We start from the raw sequence: 28,000 nt of genomic DNA on the forward strand, positions 1-28,000 counted from the left end.
AGATAAGGGGAAAGAAGAGGGAAAGGCACACCTCTCAGCTGCTCGTGGAATAAAATTGTCGAAATGACGTCGTCGTCGAAATGACGAAGCGGCGGGAACTGATGGCATGCGCGATTCATCGCGGAATCACCAGTAAGCCGGTAGAATTCCAGGTGCGTTTCATTGATTACCGCGCGAGTGCTCGTTCTAAATTTCACAGCGCGCACAATTCGCGATAACAACGCGAATTAAGGTAAATGTACCAATGTCTGGACATTTTTATAATTTAAATTTAGTCCTTAAATAAGTTATAACGCGAATTAAAATCAAATAATCAAAAGATAAAAATATTTTTCTTGTATTATATTTTTATCTTTGATTTTAATATTCGCGTTATACTTATTTAAAAACTAAAACGATAAAAGTGTCCAGACATAAATTTTAACTGTCCCGGTATATTTACCTTAATATACGTCCTCTGTTCAAGCGATTTTCTTCTCTCCGTCGCGCGTCGGGGAAGAAAATTACTCGGACAATTTGGTGATAAAATCTCAAATAAGGGAACTCTATCGATTCTGTGTGCGATGGCTTTTATAAATATCGCAGGATTTTTTGGAGGAAAGCGATCTTGCCAAAAGATAAACGAGAGGGGAAAATAGAGCGGTTCTCATCTGCGGCTCATTTCTGTTTCTCGTGAGGTCGTCGTCGGGAAATTGTACTCTTATATAAAACGCAATTTAATATTTTCTACCCGACGAGTTATCGGAATATCGGAGCATCCCCTTTTCGGACGCGCGACATCCTCGAAAGGGAGGTACGAAAATACGCGCGAAATCAAAATAATCCGATGAGCGTCACCGCGCCGGGCGGGAAGGGAAAGTCGATTCCCTTCTACGCTGCACTGGTCGTATCGCCTCGATATTCCTCGCCGTGGCGTTTTATCCTAATTATGGCGCACGTCGCGTCGTCGATATCGTCGCGCGCGCTCGACCTAATTCCGGTTCCGGCTGAAAGCGTGCGTCCGTGTGAAGCGTATCGAAACGCGCGAAGAAATCGCGCGTAAGTATACGCGACCCACCGCCAAATTATAGGGAATGGCACGACGTATAGTTTCAGGTAGAAGCGGTCGATTCGCAATCGGTACTTCCCGAATTTAATCTCGACTCTCCCATGACTCGATTTATAAGAAATTAATTGAAAACTAAAAAGAGTTGAAAAAATTAGAAAATTTCGGAAAGCATGGTACTACATCCCAATTAGAGACGAATATGAAAAAGAAGATCTAACAAAGAAGAAAAAGGAGAACTAAAGAACTAAAAACTAAAGAGGTGAAAGAATTAGAAAAGTTCGAAATGCAAGGTACATTACGTCCCAACCAAAGATGGATATGAAAAAAAAGATCCAACGAAGAAGAAAAAGAAGAAGACTAAAAACTACAGAGTTGAAAGAATTAGAAAATTTCAAAAAGCACGGCACTAATACGTCCCAATTAGGGATAGGATGACATGAAAAAGGAGAGCCAATGAAGAAGAAAAAGAAGAAGACTAAATTATACGTGCGCTGGCACATAACATGCCTCACGGCGCGCTTCAGCAGGGCGGAAAGGGTAGAGAGAGAGGGCGGCTTACAGCGAGGAAAATGGGAAAATACATATCGCAATGAGGTGAGGATTCGCGCGCACCTGCCCGACGCGACACGGCGTGTTTTGTAACAGCTGCCGCGTTTTCTTCGCATCCGCGTTAACTGAAATAGCTTCTCGTGCCCCGAGAAAAACGAGCGCCTTCCATGCCGGAGGGCTTTTTGTGCCACCCTTTCTTCGCGCCCATTGTCGCGCGTTCGCCAAGCCGCTCCATTCTCCATTTCCCTCCGTCAATCTTCCGTCGTGTACGATCCCGCTGTGCTGCGAGGCCCCGATTCGGAGCAACGGAGGCTCCGCGCGACAGCGTGTTTCGGACCACGCCAGACGCTAATACGGATGAAGCCCGCGAAAGGGGTCAATACGTCCGATTTTCGGCCAGAATTCAGGCAGGCACGGGAATTCTGAAATTAACGTAATTAAACGCGACCGGGAAGATTCGACCGAGTCGAGATATATTTAATGCTGGAAAATGCAATTTTAAAGGCTAACGTGGATGCCACTTTGCAGCGAGTTACGAATTACATTGTGGCTGTTAATTGCAAACGAATTACAATATATGGATGTTAATTGCAAACTAAACCGAGACTCTGCACGCATTTATTATATAAGACCTCTCGCAGAGAAAGACGAAATTTCTCGCGGTATTCCAACAAAGCTCAGTTACGAGCGCGAGTAATGTTTAAAGGGTGTTGGAAATTCGTGATAGATGATAGAGAAGAGTATGGACCGAGTGCACACTCGTCGAAAAATCGGTCAAAGGAATTAATATTTGGATGGAGTCAAGTATTTGGTCACAGGGGACGCATCGATGGTATCAAAAATTCAGAGCCAAGAAGGATGGAAAATCGACTCGAAGCTTTTGTCTGTGAATTCGCCGACGAATCTCGAGGGCGTAGGGTGCGACAAAACCACCTCGTGCGTTTTACAAGACGCGCGATTCATCCAGCTTTCCACTCGATAACCCAAGACGAATAACGAGATAAATGGAGTCTTGAAACCGCACACGCGGCGGCTCCTTATACAACCAAATATTTGGCCAGAAATAGTCTAGCTCAAAAAAGAATGTGAAAAAGGAAGAGGGAGAGAGAAGTATAAAGAAAGAAAGAAAGAAAGAAAAAGAAGAAGAGAGAAAAAAGAAATATTATTTATTAAGTGCTTTGAAATATACCCCGTAAATAAGAAATTTAATCGAATAATGAAAAAGCAATTTTTTTTTATCAGCCGTGTTTTAAACAGACATTAAAGAAATAAATTGAAAAGGAATATTAATTTATATTGGTTAGTTAATTAATTTGTTGATTGTTCTTTTGTAAGGTTATCAAAAAATTAATAATTTTCAAGATATTTTATTTTCTATTCTGATATATTTTAACATAAAATATAAAATATTTCGAAAACTATTCATATTTTTTCTTTATTTATTTTTTTATTTTTATTACTGAAACCCATATTTTAATAATTGTATCTTAATACTTTTATATACAGAATAATAAGATGAATCAATTGGTGTAAAGCAAACACGAGGGGGGGGGGGACAGTGTGGTCTAGTGGCAAAGGTGCCAGACTCGTAATTGCAAGGACTCGGGTTCGAGTTTATCTGACCACAGTGTTGGAATATTCGTACTAAATGCAGTAATTGTGCAGTACACATATGTACCTCTGGAAGAAAATCTGTGTGTTGCACACTATATATTTCTTTTAAAATATTTAGTATTAGTACCTACAAATATACTGAAATTGCGTAAAATGTATCCGCCGTAATGGTGGGTACATTTTGAATTTTATTGTCATATTTGAAGTCAGCAACTTCAAAAACCTTTTTATAGGCATTTCCATATCCATAAAAAAATTAATCTTTCAGTTTTATAATTTTGGAACAACATAGTGAGTCTCCAGCTCACTGAGCACAGTTTCAAATAAAATTATAAATTATTAATTATGTTATTTAGTAAAACTTGGAATGAATCTTGCGTCGCAAACCCTAAAATATCAATCCTTTTTATTATTATTTTAAATCTTTGAAAGATGCAATTTTCATATAAAATTGTTTACAGAATAATGAATTTTCTTCGCCAGTATATAGAATGCAATTAAAGTAATTTAAATCGACCGTGATTGGCAATATATAACGTCTTTTCGATGTGAACATTGGAAAACTGTGAGCCAACCTGGCTTTGTCGGATTCACACAGCACTTTTTCGGATCAATCATCGAGACATTATTAATTTCGACCATGGGTTTTGGTCAGTTGATGTAATTTCTAAATTAAATAGTTTTAAATTTTTATATTGCAAAAAAATATGATAAAAATGTTTACTTTTAATTTTGCTGTATTAGAGATTCGCTATTTTAAATATTAGTTCTGGGATTAAACTGAGCGATTTCGAAAACGCGCGCGCGTATATGTGTGTGTATGAGAGAGAGAGAGAGAGAGAGAAGCGTTATTTATTAAATTCTCTCGGATATATTTCTTCAAACACAAAAATTAAGCAACCGGGAGAAAAAGAAAAAAGAGAAAGAAGAGACAGAAGAAGGAGAGGGGGGAAAGGGAGAGAGAAAGAGAGAGAGAGAGAGAGAGAGAGAGAGAGAGAGAGAGAGAGAGAGAAGTCGCGTGCGAGGAAAGCGCATATCGCGGCGTCGATCGCGTCCTATTGCTATTGACATTTTCGTTATCTGCGTTACGTCGCGCCACGTATTCGCGCGATACTGTGGATATACCATGTATACGTCCTGACACGTGACGTCCCACACTCTCCTGGTGCGAGAGAAAGAAGAGAACACACACGGCGAGCAGGCAGGTAGCTCCGCGAGCGCGATATTAAGCCGGATCAATAAAATGACTTATCCCTGTTGCTGCACGTCGTGTGCACGACGTGCGGCATGACGTTTCCCATCTGGAAATGCGCGATGATCCGACGACGTCGACCGGGAAATGTGTCGAGGGGTGAATTTTCTCTCCACGAGGGGATGTTCGACGTTCCCCGGAGAGAGACGTCAAAATTCCGCGCGGCTATCATCGGTCTATACGCGCGTGAATTCCGGACAGCCGCTACACAGATGCTGTCCAATTTGATCTTAATTATATAGAGGAAAGAAAGAGCGTCTCTTTGCCGATAAGAGAAACGACTTCTCTCTCCCCGTTACTTTTGCCGCAATATTCTGATTTTTAACGTCGGTACATTGTGACCGAGCTACGAAGATTACATTTAGAGCCTATTAAAGTTAGAGCCACTTGAGATTTCATCTACCTTCTCTCTCTCTTAGAGCTCGGTCTGTTAAAAAGTTTTCCCCTTTTTTTATCACGTGATGCTACTTACACACCTAATATTGTGTACTCGTGTGATTAAGGTTTTAAATTAAAACGCCATTAAAAAAGCTCGCTTAGAAATTAATTAAAGAATATTCTTTTATTACCCCTGTCCTTCTTCTTTCTCTCCCCCGAAGCAGTTATAGTCGATCAAAGTCTTAATTTCAGTCTGCCGCATAATTATAATTATTATTCGTTATTATTATCATCTGAATTCTTGGAATTACACAGAAGCTGTAAACACATCGACGTTTTCGCTGAGAAAGGGATTCCGGAAAAGAATCCGCAATAAAAAGAACCGCTTTCCGCATAGAAGGTATTGAATAATTTATATCTTTCGCTGTGGCAGAAAAAGTGCATCAAATTTAAAATACAAACATAACAAATAAAATTGAACACTTTTACATCCAGGCGTCTTGCTGCAGGCCGTCTTGCTGGGGCCGTCTTACGTCTCTATTTTCTTCCGTAACAAGAAAGGCAAGTGATGAATTTGAATTTGTAAACGCTCGGTTCTCTCGACAACCGACGAGTGTACCTTCTTTTCTTACGGATATCCATTTGCTTCTGCAATATGGTATCGCGTTTTTCTCAACAATATTTCTCTTCAATATTGTATTTTAGTTTCTGCGAAAATAGTCAATAATCGCCTCAGCCGATGACGCTTGACATCGCCGTGTCAAAACTAAGCTTTTTTCCCGCGACCGGGAGTGTCATCGGTTAGACAAGAGAAATTCTCGACCCCGCCATTCCCGCCAACGACATGTCGGACACTCCGAAGTAAGAGGGAACGAGAGAAAGAGAGAGAGAGATTACAAGAGAAAAATCTTAATGATGTCGTCTGCGGGGAGAAACGCTCTTCACTCGGCTCTCGGCTGCCGACCGGAGAGTGGCGAGAGTAGAAAATGGTCGCCCCTCGAGATGCCGCGAAAATGCCGACTCGTGCTTCTTCTTTTACCCCAGAAAATTTCACTCGACCACGCGGTTCTCCTTTCTCTTCTTCTTACTCCCTTAGGACTCGCAGATTTACGGGAGACGAGAAGTCGCGCGAAAATCGCAGACTCGTAACACGGCACTGCGTGGCGGAGAGAGCGGCGAACGCGCGCTTTCTCGACAGAGGGAGAGAGAGAGAGAAAGGGAGAGAAAGGAAGAGAAAGGGAGAGAAAGGGAGAGAAAGAGAGGGACGACGGGTGGAACCGAGCAAAACCGAGAGCGAAACGGCGGGGTTGAGGGATGAGAAGGGAAAGAGGGTGGTTTTGCTCGAGAAGGGGGTGGTTCGGTGGTGGCCCGCTCGCTCGGTGGCCCGTTCGGCCAGTCGTGCTGCGTGGCGGCTGCAATCGCGACGTCTCCCCCGCTCTTTCGAGCTCGCTGTCGCGCGAGTTACGACATCCCTTGCGGGGACGCGAGTGGACGATCGTCCACGCGAGAGCGAGGGATAAAAGGTCCTCTCCCCGGCCTTCTCTCGCAGAGATCCTCTCGCGCGATCGTCTTGTTCGCTTGTCTAACCGATCGCCGCTGCGAAGGGATTAAAAGTGAGACGGAAGAGTGTCTCCGAGTTACATTGAGCCGCTGAAAACGATCTTCTCTCTCTTTCTTTCTTGCCCTTCTCTCTTTTTCTCTCATTCCCGATTCTGAGAATTCTTGCCGCTCGGGATTCGCGAAATTCCGAGGTATATAATCCGCGAAAGTCGTGATGAGCTTTCGCTTCCTGTTTAGTTTCGAGATTCGCGGAGTGTCGAGGAGCGTGTTTTTCCTCACAGATGCGAACGTTCGCGGAAAAGATCCGCGCGATTCCGCGAGATCGCGAAGAGGGCGAAAAACAGGAAAAGCAACGTTAAGGGATGTCCGTCCTTTTCGGATTCAGAGTGACGAATAAGAATCTTCGAATCTGATCTCGCCGAATCGCGAGAACGATGATAAAACGTTGATCACGAGACGTCCGACTTCCCACGCATCGTCGCCGTGTCGAAGTATTCGCGGGAATGCGATAAGAGCGCGATAAGAGAGAGAGAGAGAGAGAGAGAGAGAGAGAGAGAGAGAGAGAGAGAGAGAGAGAGAGAGAGAGAGAGAGAGAGAGAGAGAGAGAGAGAGAGAGAGAGAGAGAGAGAGGACCTTCCAGATTCTTCACCGGTAGACGCGAGTTGCGTGGCGGGAGGGGAGATTTTACGCGGGCAACCCCCGCGCGGAGAGAGTGAAAGACGAAACGAACGAGAGGGAAAGTCGGAGGGATCGGGATACGTGCTTCGTAAGGCAGGCAGCTAGGCAGCGCGAGCGAGGAGTTGTCCGGTTGTTTCTCGCCTTGCGAGAGGATCGATCGCGGCTAATTAGTCGAACGACGCGGACCGGTGGCAAAAGTGCGCGCGGGGTACGCGGCGGCGATTTCGATCTGCGACCTTTAAACGATCGCGGGGAGATCGTTCGGGAGGACGAATCGATTTTGGATCGATGAAGGACAGGGGGGATTTTGCCAGCCGACGCGCGACGGGCGGACTCGAAGAGAGCCATTCGAGACGATTCGTTTGTTGAAGAATTGGTTTATCCTGTTGAGACTGCACGAGCGACAAAAACCGACGGGAGGATCTATCGCCCTGAATTCCCACTGGATCCCCTGGAACGGATCGATGCTGTTATCACGACGGAGAATTTCACCGAGGCGTGGCGATTATAAGTACGAACAGCCGTGCGATAAAAACTTCGTTAAGTTACAAAGGAAATTATCTAGTTAGTTGTCGGAGGCGCAAATTTTTTTAAAACGTTTCAGCTAGAAAATAATGTTACATGTTTGTTAAACTTTTATGTTTTGTTAATTCTCTCTTTTTATCACATAGAATATATATTATATATTTTATCAAATATAAAAGTTACGAGAATGAATTTTATTAAAAACATTTTGTCGAGTTGTAAAAAAGTCGAAATAAGAAATTATTTTTTATCAATTTTATCTTATTAATTTATATTTACGTATTATATATTTTATATTTGATGAAGAATTATTAGAAAGTTAAATTATATATTTTTTAATCTTTTATGTTATATGATGTGAGTTTCGATATTGAATTAATATCGATGATCTTTTATATCTATTTTCGAGGGTAGAGATCTAATTGTTAAGAAAAAACCATCGAGGCGTAAAAATGAGAAACAGGAGAGGCCGTTCAAGTCGAAGGTTTGGACAGAGAATTGATTCATTATTCTTTTAAAGATAAAAAAAAATCGAAACGTCCCTATTACACATAGCAATATCTTTCGTATATTTCGCTTGATAGTCTACGCTTTGATTGGATTTTTCGCATCTTCATTGATTCGTGTGTTTGTCTCGTATTGACCTCTATTATATTTCTTTTTTTCTACGATTCTTAACCTTTTCCCGCATAAAAGGCAAACAGCGATACTGGGAAAACATCATAAAAGAGCTAATTGTTTTACATCGAGTCTTTTTGTTAAATATGAAACTGTGTGTACCGCGGAAATTTGCCAGGGAGATATATGTGATATAAATATTATTATATTTACTGCGGGATTTTTTTTACGTTTATAACATGAAAATAATATCGCGAGAGGAAATTGTGTGTAAAAGAAAGATACGTGTCGCCGCATATTTGACGTCGCGCGACGCATTAAACTCCGCTTTTTAATTAGCTAAATGAGGCGAGTCGCCGCGCCGCGCGGGCGTTTTTTTCCACCGCGCTGCTATCGCGATCGCGATTTGTACGTTGAAGACGTTGGAAATTATTAAAGACGCCCGTCGATTAGCGGCGATGCACACGATGGAAGCGAACGGCCGGAAGCAATCTGGGCGCTCGATTCCGCCACCCTCCCACCGGCGCTCGTTATTTCCACGCAGTTATTCCCCCGAAAAGAGAATGGCGAAGGAAAAACTTTCTGTTTTTCCCGATCCCTCTGCCCCTTTCATCCCTCCTTGCGCGCCACGCGCCTCGATAAGTCGGACAATTATTCAGGATTATTTGGGCAATCTCGAAGCGATTCGCGATATTACCGGTGTTTACATAATCACGCCCTTGTGTTTGCGAGCTATTTCCACGCGGTTACAACCCCCCCCCCTTCGCCTTCGCCGAACGCGAGAGAAATGAGCTTTCTTCCTACTCGGCCCTCTTCTTCGTCCTCTCCTCCCCCCCTCCCCGCATTTCATCGACGGGTCGAATGGTACCGGGATTACCGGGGCGATCCCGATTGAGATTCGCGATATTACGCGTGTTTACACAATCACGCCCTAGCGCTCGCGCGTTATTTCCACCCCGCGGGGAACGAGAGGAACGTATGAGAGAGAGAGAGAGAGAGAGAGAGAGAGAGAGAGAGAGAGAGAGAGGGAGGAGAGGAGAAACGACCCGTTCTCCCGTTTCCGTTCGAGTCAAACGGGATTACGGGGATTATGGTGGCAATCTCGAGATATACGTGTATATACATATTTTCGCGATATTTTATATGTATATATTCGCGCCCTTGCCCTTGCCCGATCCTCGCCCACGCTGCCACTCCTCTCCATCTTCGCTACCCCCGTCGCGCCCTTCTCCCCCCTTCCCAACCCCGTCGATATATGCGCTCCGACATGCCGATGCGCCCGCATATGTATATACACCCTGTGCAGGACGTAGCACGCATTAGCAGTTTCCCGAGCAATCACGGGCCGGAAGTCGTCGGCGAAATTATTAGTCCGAAAAGCGGAAGCGCGATATTGGCGGGCGAGAGGCCGATACGAGTTCCCTGTCTGTGGCGCAGTACGCTCGCTCGGAAGCCGCCTTCATCGCACCGCCGATCATTTTCCCCTTCTAGGAGGGGATGAGATTCCGCTCTCCCTCTCGTTCTCTCAACCCTCCCGCGGCATTACCATTCGTTTCCGGGAAAGTTTAGACGAATCGCGCGACGACGTACTCTTGATTTTAACGTTATACGCGATCGTCTGTAATAAACAAATCGGGTAAATCAGGATCTCACAAGGGGTGCGTTCGGGGAGCGCGCTATTAGCGTTATTGCATCATTCTATCTTTATCGCTCATCAAGTGTAGAACAAGGATAGAATAAGCAAATAGCGCGCTCCCCGAACGCAGCCAAGGGAAGACTCAGAACTCCAGCCCCCCTATTCTGTAACTCTTAACGACAGTTTCGTTATCGTTATACTTGCGTTGCGCAGATATTATCTATAGTAAAAAAACTGCGCAACGACAATATAACGATAACGAAACTGTCGTTAAGAGTTACAGAATAGGCCCCCAGCTCCGCCGATTTCGATGAAACCTGGCAGGATTACAGGGAAAGTTCCCGCGAATGTAATGGTATCCCTATTTGGTCGACCGTTTCCGAGATATTTTAATAATAAATTTAGTGACGTCTTTAGAGTAGAGTTTATTAGAATTATTTCATTTATACGTTATTTTATATCATGACTATTTATATTTTATAATTTATATAATATAGATTTTTTATGTTAAAATTTAAAGTGATTTATTTTTTATATCAACAATAATTATTTTCATCATAAAACATTATTATATACAAAATTAATTGATTGCAGGATTTTTAAACGACTCGAGTCTACAATACCATATTCACTATGTCACGAATATTCGTCTGTGAGTATTCTAATAAACTTTACTCTAAAGAAGCCACTAAATTTATTATTAAAATATCTCGGGAACGGCTGACTGTTGACACCCAAATAATTATAATTAAGGGTATCATTAAATTTAGGGGAACTTTCTCTGTGATCCTGCCAAGTTTCATCAAAATCGGCCAAGTTCAGAGCTCCGAGCCTTCCCTTGTCAGTTCTGTTCGATCGTTTGTGGAATTTTGCAGGATTGTCGCGGAACTTACGACTCTGGCCCTTACACGACCGCCCTTATCTTGAGAAGAACGCAAATGGGGAAGAACAGAAGCAGCGAAGCGGTCGCGCCTCGTCGCCGTCGTCCTCGAACTGGGTCGCTTTGAAATTCAAAACAAGACTACGCCGATATGCCATCTCGGATTTAAAGCCGGATTCGCCGTTATCTCATGCTCGTTAGACTCGGTGAAATTAAATCCGTGTAACGAGTCGGAAATTCACCTGAGGAAAAAAAACGGTATAGGGAAAGCGAGATAAAAGTATAATATCCTGGAAGACAGAAGACGAAGGAAAGGGAGAGTCGCGTGTCCGGGGAAGGGGGAAGGAGGATTATTCCATAACGACGACGGAAGAAGAAGAGCCGGAAATTCAACGAAGCCCTAGCTCGAGGAGGAAGAGGAGGAGGAGGAGGGAGGGAGGTTCTCGATGGCCATGAGGACGAGGACGTTAAGGCCGACGACGACGTTGAGGCTGGAAACGACGTCGAGCGATCCTTCCGGCACCTGAGTCTTCCCGATACCTTAGCCCATTTCGATTCCGGAACAACCGTTCATTATTGGAAACAACTAGGATTCACGATAATCGCATCGGACGCTTTAAGGCCTTCTTTGAAAGAGTTCCAGAGAGAATTCCGTGCTCGTCGCTTGCCCATTTTCTCGAACCGAACTGGCATTTGTTCAGGGAATAAAGCGAAGACGAGAGAGGGAGAGAAAGAGAGAGAGAGAGAGAAAGAGAGAGGAAAAAGAAGTCGCTGCGGGGAAAACTCAGGCAGAGATAATATACAACGTGAGAAATATATCCGAGGAACGCCCGAGGCGACTCGTGAAAGAAGGGCTCGACGCACACTCCCGGGATTTATCGGTTCTTTATCGTCTGTACTTTCCCCCGGAGGGATGCCTAACGCGGAAAAGCGCGTCCGATCGGTCGAACGACGATCGAGGGACGATCAAAAAGCTCGCGGTCAGTGGTGCGCGAATACCGGGATCGCTGGCGGGGAATCCGGTGTTTCAGTTTTTTCCCCGCGCGAATCGAAGAAGCGTCTTCCTCCGTGTTGACCGGGATCTTGCTAGCGGGGAGTGCGGTAAATATTCTTAATCTCGAAATTCCAAGGGATCCCGGCCGTAATCGAGCAATTAATACCGTCAATTCAATGTTAGGCAAATAATAATGTTAACGAGAGGAGAACAGTGTGCCGAGCGATCGCGAAAATGCAGAGAGAATCAAGGAGCAGAGGATGGAAAACACTTCGCTTCGAGATAGGCGCTCGGCTCGAGGTAGGAACTTCATCCCGACAGATGTAACGGCCGCGACGGACCAAAGATCCTAGAATTTCCTCACGAGAAAACGCGGACTGTTAAGAGCGGCGTGAGACACGGCGCGCAATCAAGGCAGTTAAGATGCACCAGCCTTGGCCGTTGCTGCTGCTGACCTTGACGCTACAGCGTTTGACGACCCTGTCGATGGTGCAGTTGAGGATGCACAACGAGGCGGTGCTGATACCCGGCGACATCGTCCTAGGCGGATTGTTCCCGGTGCACGAGAAGGGCGGCGGCCCAACCGCGTGCGGACCCAACATCTATCACCGGGGCGTGCAGCGTCTCGAGGCGATGCTGTTCGCCGTCGATCAGATCAATCAGCAGGACAAGATCCTGCCGGGCGTTTTGCTGGGCGTGCACATCCTCGACACGTGCGGCCGCGACACGTACGCGCTCAATCAGAGCCTGCACTTCGTCCGAGCATCCCTGTCCAACATCGACATCAGCGTGTTGGAGTGCGCGGACAAGTCGACGCCCAGGGTGAAGAGGACCGCGAGCGCGGGGCCCATTTTCGGGGTCGTAGGCGGCTCCTACAGCTCGGTGTCGTTGCAGGTGGCGAATCTGCTGCGGCTCTTTCACATCCCCCAGATATCGCCGGCTTCCACGGCCAAGGCGCTCAGCGACAAGACCAGGTATAGATAAATTCTTCAGTCAAAGTTGGTACACTTTTAAATGTTAAATTATTGACGCAAAAGTTGACTTCACGAGTAAAATGGGAAACTGCAGTTCGAAAAGTAAGCTTGCAAATGTCATAGAAGAATATTTCTCTCTTTGGAAGTAATTAAAATTTTTTTTTTGATAGTTGAAAAAGTGATCTTATTTAAGATATAATTTAATAAAGAATGACAAAAATGACAGGAGAGATAGAAAAACGATAAAACAAGTTTTGTGCCAATCTAATAATTGTAGATCATCTTCAAATCTCCATGAGGGTACGATTAATTAGAAATACATATTTTAATGGCTCGTTATCGAGTTATTCGAGTCGTATTTCGCAAAGCTCTGCTTTACAACTTTATATATTTGAACGATCGGTCTATTATACTTCAGAATTCACATAGCTTTCGAATATACTTTGACTTTTTCATGAAAAATTTATAATCTCCTTTTTCGAAACTTACGTTTGACCAATTATTAATTCGAACAATTTTTGATTCACCCGATAAGGTCTCAATTATAATTAATGTGAGCATCTGACATTCCCGTCAGATGCTTGTTAGTTTGACATAGTTTGTCGACCTCGCGAGTAATTGCCATTGGAAGATTTCCTACTACTGTTCAAACACTCGTTATGGCTGACTTTGACGAGTACATATCCGCAGAAACGATCATTTAAACGTATATCTCAAGGTTGCACGTTAATTAAAAGTTATCGATTCCCATTACTAATCATTAGTCTCCCAAATGCATCTAGAAGATGAATTGTTAGTAATCCAGGATTGATAATAATATATTCCTATTTAATTAATAATATTAAAACTGTTGCTCTTTCACTTTCTTATTAATGATAGTCTTAAAATTTCTTTCTTACAGTAGAAAAAAATAGAGGCATAGAACCATAACAAGATGTTTGTGTCGTAATCCTTAATTAAATTAAATTAAATTAAATTAAAGATTACGAAATGAACATCCTGTTGTGGCTTTGTGTCCTCTCTTTTTTATTTATTGATTTCTAATTATTTGAGCCTTCTGAGATTATTTATCCGCGAGCGTTATTTAAATATATATATATTATACATCGGATATATATATATATATATGTCGTAGGCTTATAGAAAAATCAGCTTGTTAGCTAAAATCCTAGGAACTTAGCTAAACACCGGCCAATAGAGTAATGAACCGTGAATTAGTGTAATAGGCTAGTAAATTCAGCCTCTTAGGCTAAAAACCGGCTGTTAGCCTAACGGCCTGACACGCTTTGGGCAGTTAGAAAAATGACTATTGGATATCATTGCAAATGTAAATAAAACATTTAATTACACATACACATTATTACATACGCTATTATTTATTAATGTAAGTAGAGCTCATGTGGCAACGAGAGTTGCACAAAATCTTTGCTTTAAAGCAAGCACACCTGTTCGTCTGACACTGATTCTTGGCTATTTTACAATTGCATTTTTTATACCCCTGACCACCACTTGCTGACTGCTTTGCAGCAGCTTCTCTCAAGGTGAGAAATATGTCAGGAGGGACGTCATTTGCAGTAATACAGTTGGTCTCAACATCTGCATTTGATCTTTCAACACTGCCTTGGCTTTGAGGGTGTCGGGGACGTCCATGGACGATCCTGCAGTATGGCCACAGAGATACAAGTTCTTGAATAACGAAAGCTACAAATTCTCGACCATTATCGCTCTGTAAAATACTCGGAGCTCCCCACGTGAAAAAGATTTTAGAGAGTTCTTCTGCCACGTTAATAGCGTGCTTAGATTTCAAAGGTCGTAGATGCAAAAACTTGGTAGCGTGAACTTGGTAATTTAGTAACTAGTTACATTCGCCATCACGACACGATTGAAAGTCTATCAAATCTACCTGACCACGTACATACATGAAACCGTCTGTTATTATTGGTTTTACAACAACGCCGGTTTTGAGAGCTACTCTTTTTCTATTACACGTTTGGCAACAGGAAACAAATATTTCACACGCTGATTTGGAAATTCGCCATTTGTCTTTGATATAATACAGCATTTTATCTCTACCTCCATGGCCAGTTTGGGTGTGAGCTTCCATCAATTTCTCATAATAATTTTCGAATGCCGCTATGTAAATCACTGGTTCATAGCATATTAGTGTTTTTACTAGTTTTATTTTTGTTTCTTTCCCTATGCCGCGGTATTTCCATGTGCTAGTCTTGCGATTGCAGTCTTCCCCATAGCGATTCTTCTTCTTATTTCCGGTTCACAGCTGCTCGTGTTTGTTATTTTTGCGCCTAAGTATATAAAGTCTCTCACGACTCCGATTCCACCTACATAGTTTGGAAGTGATTATCCCTCTAATGATCTGTTGATTATCATCATTTTGGTTTTTGCGGTGTTTATTTTCAAGCCCACCTTTTTGCTGACTTCTTCTACTTTGGCAATCAAGGCTGTGATTTCTTCTTCTGACTCTCCCATCAGGAGCGTTATATCGTCCGCATATCGGAGGTTTGATATTTTCCTTCCTCCAACGGTAATTCAGTTGTCCCAGTTGTATGCGGCCTTTCTGATGACCCATTCTCCATACAAGTTGAACAGTATCGGAGAGAGGATGCAACCCTGACGCAGCCCTCTGTGCACTGTGAATCGATCACTTAAGTGACCTTGCACTTTCAACTGTGTCTCTGCAACCTTGCAAAGATTGGCGATAAGGCGGGTGATGTGTTGCGGGGTTCCCATCTCTGTCATGATGCTCCATAAACCGTCCCATCTTACCTGATCAAAGGCCTTTTGGTAGTCGACGAAGCACAGGTTTGTTAAACTCTCTCAGTTTTTCTATTATCTGTCTGATGTTTAAAATATGTTCCCTTGTGTCTCGCCCCGGCATAAATCCTGCCTGTTCTTGGGGAATATCCGGGTGGATGTAAGCTTTCAGCTTCTCATGAATGATGTGGAGCAGTATTTTACTTGGATGGGAGATCAGGGATTGATCATGTATCTTTTCCCCTAGGACGGAACGTGAAAAGTGAAAAGTTTATCTCTTTCTATTCAACACTAATAGAAAGAGATAGTTACATGAAACTTTTCACTTTTCACGTTTCCGCTCTAGGGAAAAAGTTACATGATCGATAGCCAGAGCTATTGTGCGGTAATTAGAGCAGAGTGTTGTTGGGCCTTTTTTATGTATGGGTACAAATATGGATGCCACCCAGTCATCCGGCCATCTCCCGGATTTCCAGATTTTGTTGCACAGGACGTGCAGCAGGTCCACCATATAAGCGCCGCCGACACCGATCATCTCTGCCACAATCTCATCCGCTCCCGCGGATCTTCCCGCTTTCAGTTTCTTAATGGCGGCTTAAACTTCTGATCTTAGTATTTCAGGCTCCTGGTCAGCCATGCTGAGGTATCCCTGAAGGAGTTTCTCTGTTTGATCTTCAAAGAGGGATTGGCAGTACTCTTGCCATCTCTTGCAGATTTTGGTGTGCTCCGTCAAGGTTCGTTTTTGCTCGTCCTGTATGCTCATCGACTGCGGTTTGAAATCTCGGGTTTTCTGTTTGATTTTCTTGAAGAGGAGGTCCCTGGTTTCGTTTCTCTGCTGATGGCCTTCGATCTCCTTACATATCCTTTTCATGTAGCTGTTTTTATCTTTCCGGCATAATCTCTTGATGCGTGCACCTTGTTGGTGGTACGATTGCTGTATTTCCTTCTTGCCTAAGCCTGGAAAATAAATAATATATAGTATAAATTAACATATATAAATATATATATATATATATATATATATAGTATAAAATTATTATATGTATAATATGTTATATATAATATTTTTATACATATGTGTGTATTGTACATATATAATATAAAAAATATATAATCATATATATTTAAATAAAACAAATAAATAATCACATACATTCTGACTATCTCAAGTCGAATCGAGTGCATTCCCAGTGTTCCGTTGATTCGATCTTCAGGTTCGACTACTTCGCGAGAACGGTACCGCCGGACACCTTCCAGTCGATCGCGCTGGTCGACGTGGTCAAGAGCGCCAACTGGTCGTACGTCTCCACCGTGTACTCTGAGGGTAGCTACGGCGAATACGGGATTGAGGTGTTCACGCGCGAGGCGACCGAGCGTAACGTCTGCATCGCGGCCGCGCTGAAGGTGCCTAGTGCCGCCGACGACAAAGTGTTCGACGACATCATCCAGCGTCTGAGCAAAAAGCCGAACGCCCGCGCGATTGTCCTCTTCACCCGGGCGGAGGACGCCCGCGGCATCCTCGAGGCCGCGAGACGGTCGAACCTCAGCCAGCCGTTTCAGGTCGGTGGCCGGGGTAATTATTGTAAAGCCATCGCTGGTGGAGCATGGAACCAGCCATGTATCTCTTCTTATTATTAATTCATAACTATCGTTTTAAAACAATGTAGAAAGTTCAAGGGCCAAACGAGCAATCAAGAGATGTTAAATTCAAAAACAAAAATAGTTTAATAACTATTAAATATACTTTTCGATTTACATACAGTCTTATTCGACTATTAAATAATAAATATAGTAAATTAAATATTTAAAACAAAGAACGCATAGTGCAGAGAATAAAAAGTTAAGAAACGCGGAGATAGATAAACATCGAGGATAAAAGAAAGCTATCGTTTTGTCCAAACGTTCGCCGTTTCTTGTGTAAGGTCTTCGTATTGCCAGCAAGTTGTTTTCCGAAGCGTATCGAAATTGTTTTGAAGCTTGTCTCGCGGTTTTTTCCCTGAAATAAAATTTCTAATGAAAACTCAGTTTTTCATCTTCGTCATTGTTACTATTGTGCTGAAATAAAAACGGGGTTTCGGTGATTTTTGCGCTCTAAAAATTCCTCAAACAACGACTCGAATGTCACAGTGGCTGGCCAGCGATGGCTGGGGCCGGCAGGGCAAACTGGTCGAGGGTCTCGAGGAAGAGGCCGAAGGCGCGATCACCGTCGAGCTGCAATCGGAAAACATCCCCGAATTCGACAGTTACATGGGATCGCTCACCCCCGAGAACAATCGGCGGAATCCGTGGTTCGGCGAGTACTGGGAGGAGGTGTTCGGCTGCACCCTGCGGAGAGACACGGCGGCCTACGAGCGTCTCGGCCCGCAGGTCGGATGGAGGACCGGCACCGGCAATCAGAGCTGCCGTCCCGAGCTCAGGCTCAACGCGGCGAGCGGCTACGAGCAGGAGTCCAAGGTGCAGTTCGTCGTGGACGCGGTCTACGCGTTCGCCCTCGCGCTCAACAAGCTGCGCCACGACCTGTGCGGGCACAGAAAGGGCATATGCTCGTCAATGGCCAACTACGACCGCGGCGCGTTCTATAAGAATTATCTACTGAACGTGTCCTTTGTAGGTGAGTCTTGATGACGGCGCGCGTCGTCCTCCGCACAAAACGGGAATAATCGTGACGGCGCGACGCGCCGTTTGTTCGCTTTTTTGTACTTCTTTTTTCTTTTCTTTCCTCCCCTTTGTCTCTTCTCCTTCGTTCGTCTTACACCCTTTCGTTCCAAGGGTGCCTGAAGAACCGCCGGGAAGGGTGGGCGGGAGAAGAGGGTACGCTAAAGAAATGCTCGATGAAATAGCGTTGGATGGGATAATCGGCGAAACGATCGATCGAGAAGAATTGAATCCTGTCGGCTTCATGAAAAGTGAGAATCTTTCAGAAATAAAGTGCTGTCAAATCGAATTTGAGAGTTATTCACATTGCGTCTTCTCGTCCGCGCACGCGCGGAGTTTCTTGTTTCATTTTTCAGTCTTTGTTTCGGGATATTATTAAGCTTCCGTTGAACAATATTGTTACACGAAAGAGCTGTCGTCATCGAAGTTAAACCGATAACTCTTAAAGGCTACACTTCAAGTCTCAACCACTTGAGGCTACACTTCACAACTTCGGGTTTAGTTAACCAAATTTAAAAGAGTTATATATGAAATAGGGGTAGAAAAGACTGAAGAATATAATAGAATTAGAAAAATTGCCAATAATTAATATTAAATTGTTCGAAAACATCAATTTTTGAAGACGTGCACGTAACATGAATAAGCGTTGAAATAAACTCTAGGTTCATGTATATAGACTTATTGTTAATAGCTTTTATGGATTAATTTGCGGCTGAATGTCTCGCCTCGGGGTTCGCGGCCGCGACGGAAATTTGCAGCCATTTCGAGTTATTTTGCAGACGCCGCCGGCAGCTTGGTGAAATTCGACGAGCACGGAGACGGCCTGGCGCGATACGAAATCCTCAATTTTCGCAAGGGGATGAACAACAATGGCTATCACTATCGGGTAAGGCTCATTCCGAGCGCTCTAATTATTGTTACGCGCTATTATACCCATCGCCGATGCATAATTGAACGAACTCTCTGCCCGCCGAGAGCGATAAATTCAATTGGAACTCCCCAGGAAGTCGCCCCCCTCCCTTCACCCCTCGCTTTCGCAAACTTTAGTTTTCATCATCGCTCCGCTAATACGCGGACAAGGTAGCGCTCGAGATTTTCCGATAAAAATCCCCTGGAGATAAGTTTTATAACGCACCTGATTTGAATTTGAACAAAATGACAAAACAAAGTGCTGAATTTTATTTTAATGAAATTTTAGTCTGGAAATTGTAAAGTCGGTATAAAAAATGCATTGATGCTTCTCGATTTTCACGGAATTTTAATTCTCATTGTTACTCGTTAACACGAATGAAGCAGCGCACTTTTTCCGATTATCGAGCAATCTGAGAATGTTTGAATTTTGTGCTCGAACATTGCAGTCGTTTGAACACCTTGGAGATGTTTGTCTGGAGATTGTAAAGTTGATATGAAATATGCTGCACTGATACTCTTCGGTTTTCGCGAGTTTTAATTCTCATCGTCACTCGTTAACACATGCACGAAGCATCGCATGACATTTTCCGGTGATCGACCAATTTGAAAGTGTTTGAATTGCATGCTCAAATATTACAGTCGTTTGAAGATAGATTTTAACGAACCCAATTTGAATTCGGACAAAAGGGCAAAATAGTATTTAATTTTACCTTATAATTTTTATCTGGAAATTGTAAAGCCGATATAAAAAATGCTGTGCATCGACATTTCTCGGTTTTCGAACTTTAACATTATCACTCAGAGATCAATAGAGATTTTCCGGTGGTCGAGTAATCTGTGTGAACAGCGTTTAAACTTCGAACTTTGCAATCGTTAATGATTGAACTCTTGATGATAGGGTCTAACAAGCCTTATCCAGATTCGAGCAAAATGGCAAAGCAAAGTGTCCATCTTTATTTTAAGAGTGTTTAAGTTGGAGCTTTAAATTGCGAAGCCAATGCCAAAAATGCTGCCCCGACATTTTTCGCTGTTATACAACAAGTCGAAATAAAATTCTCGACAGCTACAAACGTCGCGTGTTTCTAGCGTAATCACGGTTGTCAAATCGGGAAACTACCGCTATTTATTTACTCGTCACGCTATTTATTTTTTTGAATACCACTGTCTACAACATCGAGCTCGTAAAGTCGGCGCGATCGATGTGACGCGACACGGAATCGGGCAAAGCGAGTGCGCAAAGAAGTGGCTCTGTCTTTTTAACGAGTAATTAAAGTTGCCCGACGGCTGTACTTTCGAGAGTCTGCGAGCTTCCGGGAAACCGCTTTTGCCCGGGGTAGCCGAGGTAAAATGAAACCCTCGAGCTAAAAATAATATAACGGTGTTTATAGAAAACGAGAAAATTAAAAGTTAATAAAGCAATAAAATTGACGTTAAAAATATAATTCAAATTAAATCAATTAAACTGATAATTAATAATTGAACAATTTGCGATAATAAAGAACATTTGAAAAATAAATTACTCGTGGTTTTATTGTTGCTTAATTTGCAAATTAAGCAACGTAAATCCATATAAAAATGCAATTTAAAAGAAAATTACGCAAACGTGGATAAAATGGAGAAAGAACTTTAAAAATCTTTTTTTAAAAATACAGATAAAATGTGGAAGAAATTTTAGAATCATTCTCTCCTTCTCTCTTTATCTATCTATCTATTTTTCTCTCGCGCGCGATTAACTGGCAACCGACGGAAAATTTGACTGGGTTCGAAATCGCGAAACGAGACATTTGCGCGTGCGGGGGTTCAGCTGGCGGGTCAACCATGTGCCAAATCTCTGGTCGACAGGTGGTGGGCAAATGGTACAACTCCCTGGACATCCGCACGGAGGAGATGGTGTGGGCGCGGGGGACGAAGGATATACCGATCTCCGCGTGCTCGTTGCCCTGCGAGCCAGGTATGATAAAGAAGCAACAGGGTGACACTTGTTGCTGGGTGTGCGACCAATGCGAGGCGTACGAGTTTGTTTACGACGAGCACACCTGCATGGACTGCGGCCCGGGCTTCTGGCCGCATCCTGACAAACGAGGGTGCTATCAGTTACCGGTCCATCATATCAGGTACACGCACACGCGTCTCTCCCCGACATTCCGACGCTGTCGTGAGAATCATTGAGAGATATCGCGGAGTGTTAATCCTATAGGATTAATAGAAACGATCGCAGAATTCGGGATAAAAGAGAAACTAGAGATAAATTTAGTTTGAGGGTTTATGGTTTATAACTTTAAAGATTATAAAAAAAAAGAATTTTATTTTATTCTTTAAAAATTTCAAGAGTTGTACATATAATAAGTAGATATAATTATATATATATATATATATATATATATATATATATATATATAAGTATACATATATAATAAGTAAATTCGTTTTATGCAAAAGCGTTCTGTAAAACTTTGACGGATTTCGACGGACTTTATTTGGCGACGACCCAATAAAAACTTTAAAAGATAATTATATTTATAAATTATTGTATATATCCATTGTTATTTATTTTAACAAAGTTTAAAATGCTTTTCCCAGAATTGGCGGATGTAACATATTGTTTATCGTACACTCGTTATTATTTATGTTGTTGAAGTTTAAAATAAAATTTTAAAATAAAATTATTAAATTGGCCAAAAATAGATTGTTTATCGCACACTCATTATTATTTATATTATTAGTTTAAAATAAAATTGCTTTCCCAGAGTTGAGTGTTGTCCGATAGATTGAAAGAGAATTATTTATCACTGGAATTCGCAGCATTATTATTTATTTTTCCAAAAATGGGCGTTGGTTAACAAAAAAAGATTATATATACTAATTAAATAAACGTGGTTTGCGCGTTTACTTCCTTTCGTTAGGTGGAGCAGCGCCTTCGCCATCGCACCTGCGGTAATATCCTGCCTAGGAATCATGGCGACCCTGGCGGTGGCGTGCTTGCTCTTCCATCACCGCGACACCCCGGTGGTCCGCGCCTCCGGACGAGAACTCACCGTGATCCTGCTGGCGGGCGTGCTGGTGTGTTACCTGAACACCTTTCTGCTTCTCGCCACTCCGACCACGGCGACCTGCGTCCTCCAGCGCTTCGGCGTCGGCGTGAGCTTCAGCGCCGTGTACGGCGCCCTGCTCACAAAGACCAACCGGATCGCCAGGATCTTCGACTCGGCCTCGAGGTCCGCCGTCAGACCGCGGTACATCAGCCCCACGTCACAGGTCTGCATAGCGGCCGCGCTGATCGCCTTCCAAGTAAGTGGATTCAGGTCCCGATTGTAGGGAAACAAAGTTCCCATTTCGAACCAGATGCTTCTCATTTACGCGTATCTGATTTTTAATAATCATGAATAAAAAAGATAGATCTGTAATTTTCTTCGAAAATATCTTGTATACTTATAATAATTAAAGGTATTCTAAAATTTGGTTTGAAATAGACACTTTGTCCCGTTCTCGCGCGTTTTGTTTCATCAAGACAAAGAGAGAGACGGTTTCTTTTCGATTCCCGAGGTGGTGCTGACGCTGGTTTGGATGATCATCGAGCCGCCGGGGACCAGGTACTCGTATCCGGATCGCCGTCAGGTGATCCTCAAGTGCAACATCCAGGACATGAGCTTCCTGTTTTCCCAGCTGTACAACGCCCTGCTGATCCTAATCTCGACCGTATACGCGGTGAAGACGCGCAAGATCCCGGAGAACTTCAACGAGAGCAAGTTCATCGGCTTCACCATGTACACCACGTGCATTATCTGGCTCGCCTTCGTGCCGATCTACTTCGGCACCGGGAACGCCCACGAGACGCAGATCACGACCCTCTGCGTGGCGATCAGCCTGAGCGCGTCCGTCACCCTGGTCTGCCTCTACTCGCCCAAGGTCTACATTATCGTCTTCCAGCCGGACAAGAATATACGTGGCAAGGTCTGCATGGGCAGCACGTTCAAGAAGCAGGGCAGCAGCGCCGGCGCGTCGTCCATGACGAAATGTGAGGCTGAACTCGTTGGTGATTACGACCTCGTCCCGCGATCCCGAGCTACGTGATCTGACACGTTAATTTCGTAAAAATGTTTTTGGGTAAAATGAGCAAAACTATATTGCACACCGCAAAAAACTTTTCTTTTGCCTGGGGACAACAACAATTAATTATACTTAAGACATCTATTCGCTCATCTTTATTAGCTATCAATAATTAATTATCAAACATATTATTTGAGCGCTATCAAAATGTATATCGAATATAGGAAATGGAGGATTAATTAACGTAATTAATCCCTCATTTTCTCGCTATACTCTGATAGCGAACAAGTAATATGTTTGTTAATTATTATGTAGCAAGGAAATGAGGAATTAATTACGTTAATTAATCACTTATTTTCTCGCTATATTTGATGCACGTTTTGGATAGCGCACAAATAATATGTTTCATAATTATTTTAGTTAATAAGATGCTGAGCAAATTGATATTTTAAAAAAATTGGCAGAATTGATGTTGAAAAATTTGTTAAAAAGTCTAGAAAACAGTAGCGAGGAGATTAAAAAGATGATTATGAAGATGATGATAAAATTACAAAGGAGGGAAATAGAGGAGCGGTAACGTTAATTTAGACCCCTCAATTCTATCTTGAATGGGTTTTGCCTTTTTTTTTAACGTAAAGGAAACTCATCACGAGCACCGCCGCCCCCGGGGAAGGGCGGACGGTTATGCCGGACTCTTACCGGCTAAAAACCCTACGTGTGGCCTTACTTGGTGTCTCGCAGGGCGCCCGGGAACTTGTCAATGCGTCCGGGCGAATGAGTTTTGCCTACGAGGTTGATTGTCAGACCGCGCGCGACGCGAGGGTGACGCGGAATAAATAATAATGTAAAACGTAAGAAAGGAGTGGCCCTCCCCTTTTCTGCAGGACGGCTTGAAAAAAGCCTTGCAACGTAAATCCGGCGCTGAATTCGCCGTTGTATCGAAGAATCCGATTTGACATCCGATCCGAGCCGTCGACGAAGACGACGAATCGCCTCCGCGCCGTGCCGCCGTTCGGCCGCTCTCGCACGAAAAGAAAGTAATCGATACGCGGGAGCAGACGCGACGGCTTGATATTCGATATTAACGCGGCCGTTGTAACGGCCCCGGCCGGAAAATCTGGGCCAATCCGCGCGGAGATTCTGAAAGCTTTTAGTTTATTAAATGCTTTATTTATAAGCGCGCGACCGTCCGAGAACAGCTCGGCTTTAACGGTTGTTTCACCCTTTACGAGCTCTTTTTAAGTCGGGATCGATTAATAACGTTAATTTTCCGCGTGAAAATCGTTATTGCTACCGTCTAGCCCGTGATTAACCATCGTCCAGCAGCGGCTACGCAATCATGAGGCGGATTACGGGGCGTCCGCGCGCGCGGGCGCGCGCCCGCTAATGGTCCTCCCTCCCACCCCCCAGATGATTCGGTCTAAACGGTGCTAAATTATTAACTTAATATGCGCCACCGCCAGTCCTTCAGTCCTTAATTCTCTTGCAAATTTATGGGTGGATTATCCGCGGGAAATTTTAGAAATTTCACGTGTCGCGGCCGGATATCGTACGTCTCGCGGCGCTGCATTCGGAGACGGGGATTACGTGTAATATCGGTCGTTCTCGTTTAAGAAAGCGAATTTTAAAGCTTCCATTTCTTCCCAGCTGTATTAAACTACGACCTCGATGTCACAAGCGTGGAGTCAGGCGAATTTTTCTTCTTCCCTCTTTCTTATTTTGTCGAAATAAATCCAGCCTCTCTTCGATCGCACTCGGCATGTTTCATCGATAAAAACATACTTTGTTTTTTTTTTTTAATCATCCCGCATTAGTGTTTTATTATCCCGCGCGTACGATTCAATCTGCATTAGTCCCACCCTTTCGGAGGAAATGGACCTTGAATTTATAGTTTGAGGATTACATTGCATTTCAACATTTTCGTTAAAAAAATTAACGATTCTGTTAGAAAGTAGAAGCGAGATTTCCGTTTAATCCACTTGATAATAATCGATCAGAATTTCTCAGTTGGTCATCGATTTGCGAGCGGAAGAGCTTCGAGCGCTTTGCGGCACGCGAGGAGAAAAAAACGCGGTCCGCCAAGAAAAAGATTCGCGCGACTTCTCGCTTCTGACGTCATATAATTCGATACGGCTGCGGCGTGGTAACGAGCGTTTCCCTTCTTCCCTCGAAAAGATCGGTCTGTTACTGAAATTATTTTATTCGTAATAAAGTTCTTGCCGCCAGCAGCGGAATGTCGCCAACGCAACGGTCGACGCGAAGAAATCCAATTATTTTATCGCGACGGCACGTGTTGACTTGACACTCGAACGGTGGAGAGAAGGACCTCTCTCTATCTATCTCTCCACGGCGGAATTCGAGCGTGCGCGACAATGCGTTCCACAGGCGCTCGCAGCCTGACGTTCGCTTCCTGTTTTCCGCCCCTTCTCCACCCGGCTAACCAGGTGACTGATGAAGCTTCGATTTTTTATTTTTGCAGACACGGGTTGCGAGTCGGCGAGCGAGAACGTGCCCCTACAGGGCGCCCTGACCGCGGCGGTGCGGACGTCCGTGGGGGTCACCGAGATCTCGCTAACGTCCAGCACGACCAACAACGAGCAAGTGGCGCAATTGTAGACCACCCCCTCATCGTGACTACCTGGGGATGCAGCGGCATCCAAAGAGAGATTGAAATTAGCAAATCGCTAATATTATATTTCTAAATTTTAATCTGTTATCGGGGAGACTGATATACATAATCGAACTGGTATTCGAAGGCGAGGATGCTGAGCGTCTCGCGACGCGGCTGTCGTTCATAGCATATCGAAAAGGAGAGAGATCGTCTTCTTTCAGCGGAGGTCATTGGTCGTTATCATGATCGCTGTCGTCGTTATTGTTACTGTTGTCCTTGTGCATAAATTATATATAAATGTACACACACACACACACACACACACACACACACACACACACACACACACACACACACACACACACACACACACACACACACACACACACACACACACACACACACACACACACACACACACACACACACACACACACACACACACACGTGTGCGAGCGCGCACACAACACGCATACACACATACGCATAAAAAAATGAAAAAACGCATATATGTACGTTTACGTGCATTTATCGAGTATGTGTATACCGTGTGACCCACTAATTCTAGCCGAGCACTTTGTGTCTTGCATAATTTTGATTAGGAGCGTAAATGTTGATCTTACGCGTTAATTCGTTTAGCTCCTCCGTTTATTTATCGGACATTTAACACGCGCCTCCCTCCACGCCTACCCCCACTCCGCCGCCTCTCCGAGAGCGCCTTCCGAGACGTGATAATCGTACACAATGGACAATAAATAAATGTACTTAAAGCGAGCACAATTATATCTACTACGGAATATCGAAAATATTAATTGGGAATGCAACTCTTTTCGACTCGAGTGTTTCTTCTCAGCCTCCTCCTGCTCCCTCTTTTCTTACGCATTTTAAAGCGATTTACGAGGCTGATCGAGTGTTTCGGAAATTACGTGAAAATTATCTCAAATGTTTCTCCCGCATTTTAAAAACATATATTACGTATCCTTTCCGCGATACATAAACTAAAGAGAGAGAGAAAGAGAGAGAGAGAGAAAGATTCCTCTTAATATGTACGAATAACCATCTAATTCTCTTTTCTTCCTTTTGCTTCCTCGTAGAGGGGAAGCTTTGTTTTCGTACAAAAAAAAATTTTTTTTCGTTTTTCTGAATGTGTTTAGAATGTTCTAAAACGTCGAAAAATTGCAGTTTTAAAAAATGTCTGTATGTATGTATGTGTGTGTGTGTGTGTGTGTGTGTGTGTGTGTATGTATGTATGTATGTATGTATGTATGTATGTGCCAAATTTACCGAAATTTCTATAACTCTGGAACTAATCAACCAAATTTTAACGAATTATATATGAAATAGGGGTAAAAAAAACTGAAGAATATAATAGAATTAATAAAAATTGCTAATAATCAAGGGGTTCTTTTTAAATAAAATTTTGAATTTGAAGAAATGTTTGTTTATGCTTTAATTTCCGCAAATTTGGAGATATCGATCTATTTCTAATTTTATTATATTTTTCAGTCTTTTCTACCCCTATTTCATATATAATTCGTTAAGATTTGGTTGATTAGTTCTGAAGTTATAGAAATTTCGATAAATTTAAATTTGGAGATATCGATCTATTTCTAATTTTATTATATTTTTCAGTCTTTTTTTTCTACCCCTATATTTCATATATAATTCGTTAAGATTTGGTTGATTAGTTCTGGAGTTATAGAAATTTCGGTAAATTTGCTCTAACTTCCGCAAATATTGAGAAATTGCACATTGCTTCTTTATAGTTTTTAAGTGTGCAAGTAGAACCCTTTGCTCACAAAGCTTCCTCTATGAGGAAGCCAAAAAATAAATACTAATAATTATACATTAAATAAAATAAAAGTTTCCTCAAGAAGCTTTATAAGCGAAATAAAATAGGAGCAATGGTAGCGAGCTGTAATAATGAGGAAGCAATGTGCAAGTTTGTAATTTGCACCCTTTTTTTTCCTATTACGTCGGTTTCATAGCATTTTTGAAACGTTTGATCAATTTTGTGAATAACCGAGGAAGAAGAGCGTTATTATTGTATCAAAGAAACAGGAGAGAGAAAGAGAGAGAGAGAGAGAGAGAGAGAGAGAGAAAATACTAATATCTTTTATATTGTAACGAGCGCGGCGAGAAAGGGAGATAAATTGGTCCTGGAATAAAACAATTATTGAATGGCGTGTCGGAGCGTGTGATTTATTCCCATCCGTTATCCATCATTCCTGAAAACCGGTGTAAATGCCGTACGGGTTCAATTTACCAGACTTACTAGAGAAAGAGTAAACTAGGTG

General features: G+C 43.1%; 1 protein-coding gene across 5 annotated transcripts; it reads left to right on the forward strand.

The window, feature by feature from the left end:
* Nucleotides 1-27,889, forward strand: Mglur (metabotropic Glutamate Receptor). 5 transcript variants are annotated; one of them, XM_077418852.1, is made up of 10 exons: nucleotides 6,250-6,454; nucleotides 7,042-7,590; nucleotides 10,734-12,706; nucleotides 16,693-17,038; nucleotides 17,606-18,089; nucleotides 18,913-19,019; nucleotides 20,888-21,159; nucleotides 21,949-22,333; nucleotides 22,589-23,060; nucleotides 25,572-27,889. In XM_077418852.1, the coding sequence occupies exons 3-10, from the start codon at nucleotides 12,156-12,158 to the stop codon at nucleotides 25,706-25,708; spliced, it is 2,754 nt and encodes a 917-aa protein (XP_077274978.1). In that variant the 5' UTR covers nucleotides 6,250-6,454; nucleotides 7,042-7,590; nucleotides 10,734-12,155; the 3' UTR covers nucleotides 25,709-27,889. The 5 variants fall into 5 exon arrangements, with proteins under 5 accessions (XP_077274981.1, XP_077274978.1, XP_077274979.1 ...); XM_077418853.1 differs by having other exon boundaries at nucleotides 7,057-7,590; XM_077418855.1 differs by lacking the exons at nucleotides 6,250-6,454; nucleotides 7,042-7,590 and adding an exon at nucleotides 1-152.
* The last annotated feature ends 111 nt before the right edge of the window (nucleotides 27,890-28,000 follow it).

This window comes from Temnothorax americanus, unplaced genomic scaffold, assembly GCF_048541705.1.
Source record: "Temnothorax americanus isolate GAGA-0224 unplaced genomic scaffold, ASM4854170v1 Scaffold50, whole genome shotgun sequence".
In the NCBI taxonomy this organism is placed as follows: Eukaryota; Metazoa; Arthropoda; class Insecta; order Hymenoptera; family Formicidae; genus Temnothorax; species Temnothorax americanus.

Coding starts and splice junctions, on each gene's coding strand:
- Mglur (XM_077418855.1), top strand. CDS start 12,156: ATGCACCAGCCTTGGCCGTTGCTGCTGCTGACCTTGACGCTACAGCGT. Junction 19,020..20,887: donor ACAATGGCTATCACTATCGG/GTAAGGCTCATT, acceptor TCTGGTCGACAG/GTGGTGGGCAAATGGTACAA. Junction 21,160..21,948: donor TTACCGGTCCATCATATCAG/GTACACGCACAC, acceptor TCCTTTCGTTAG/GTGGAGCAGCGCCTTCGCCA.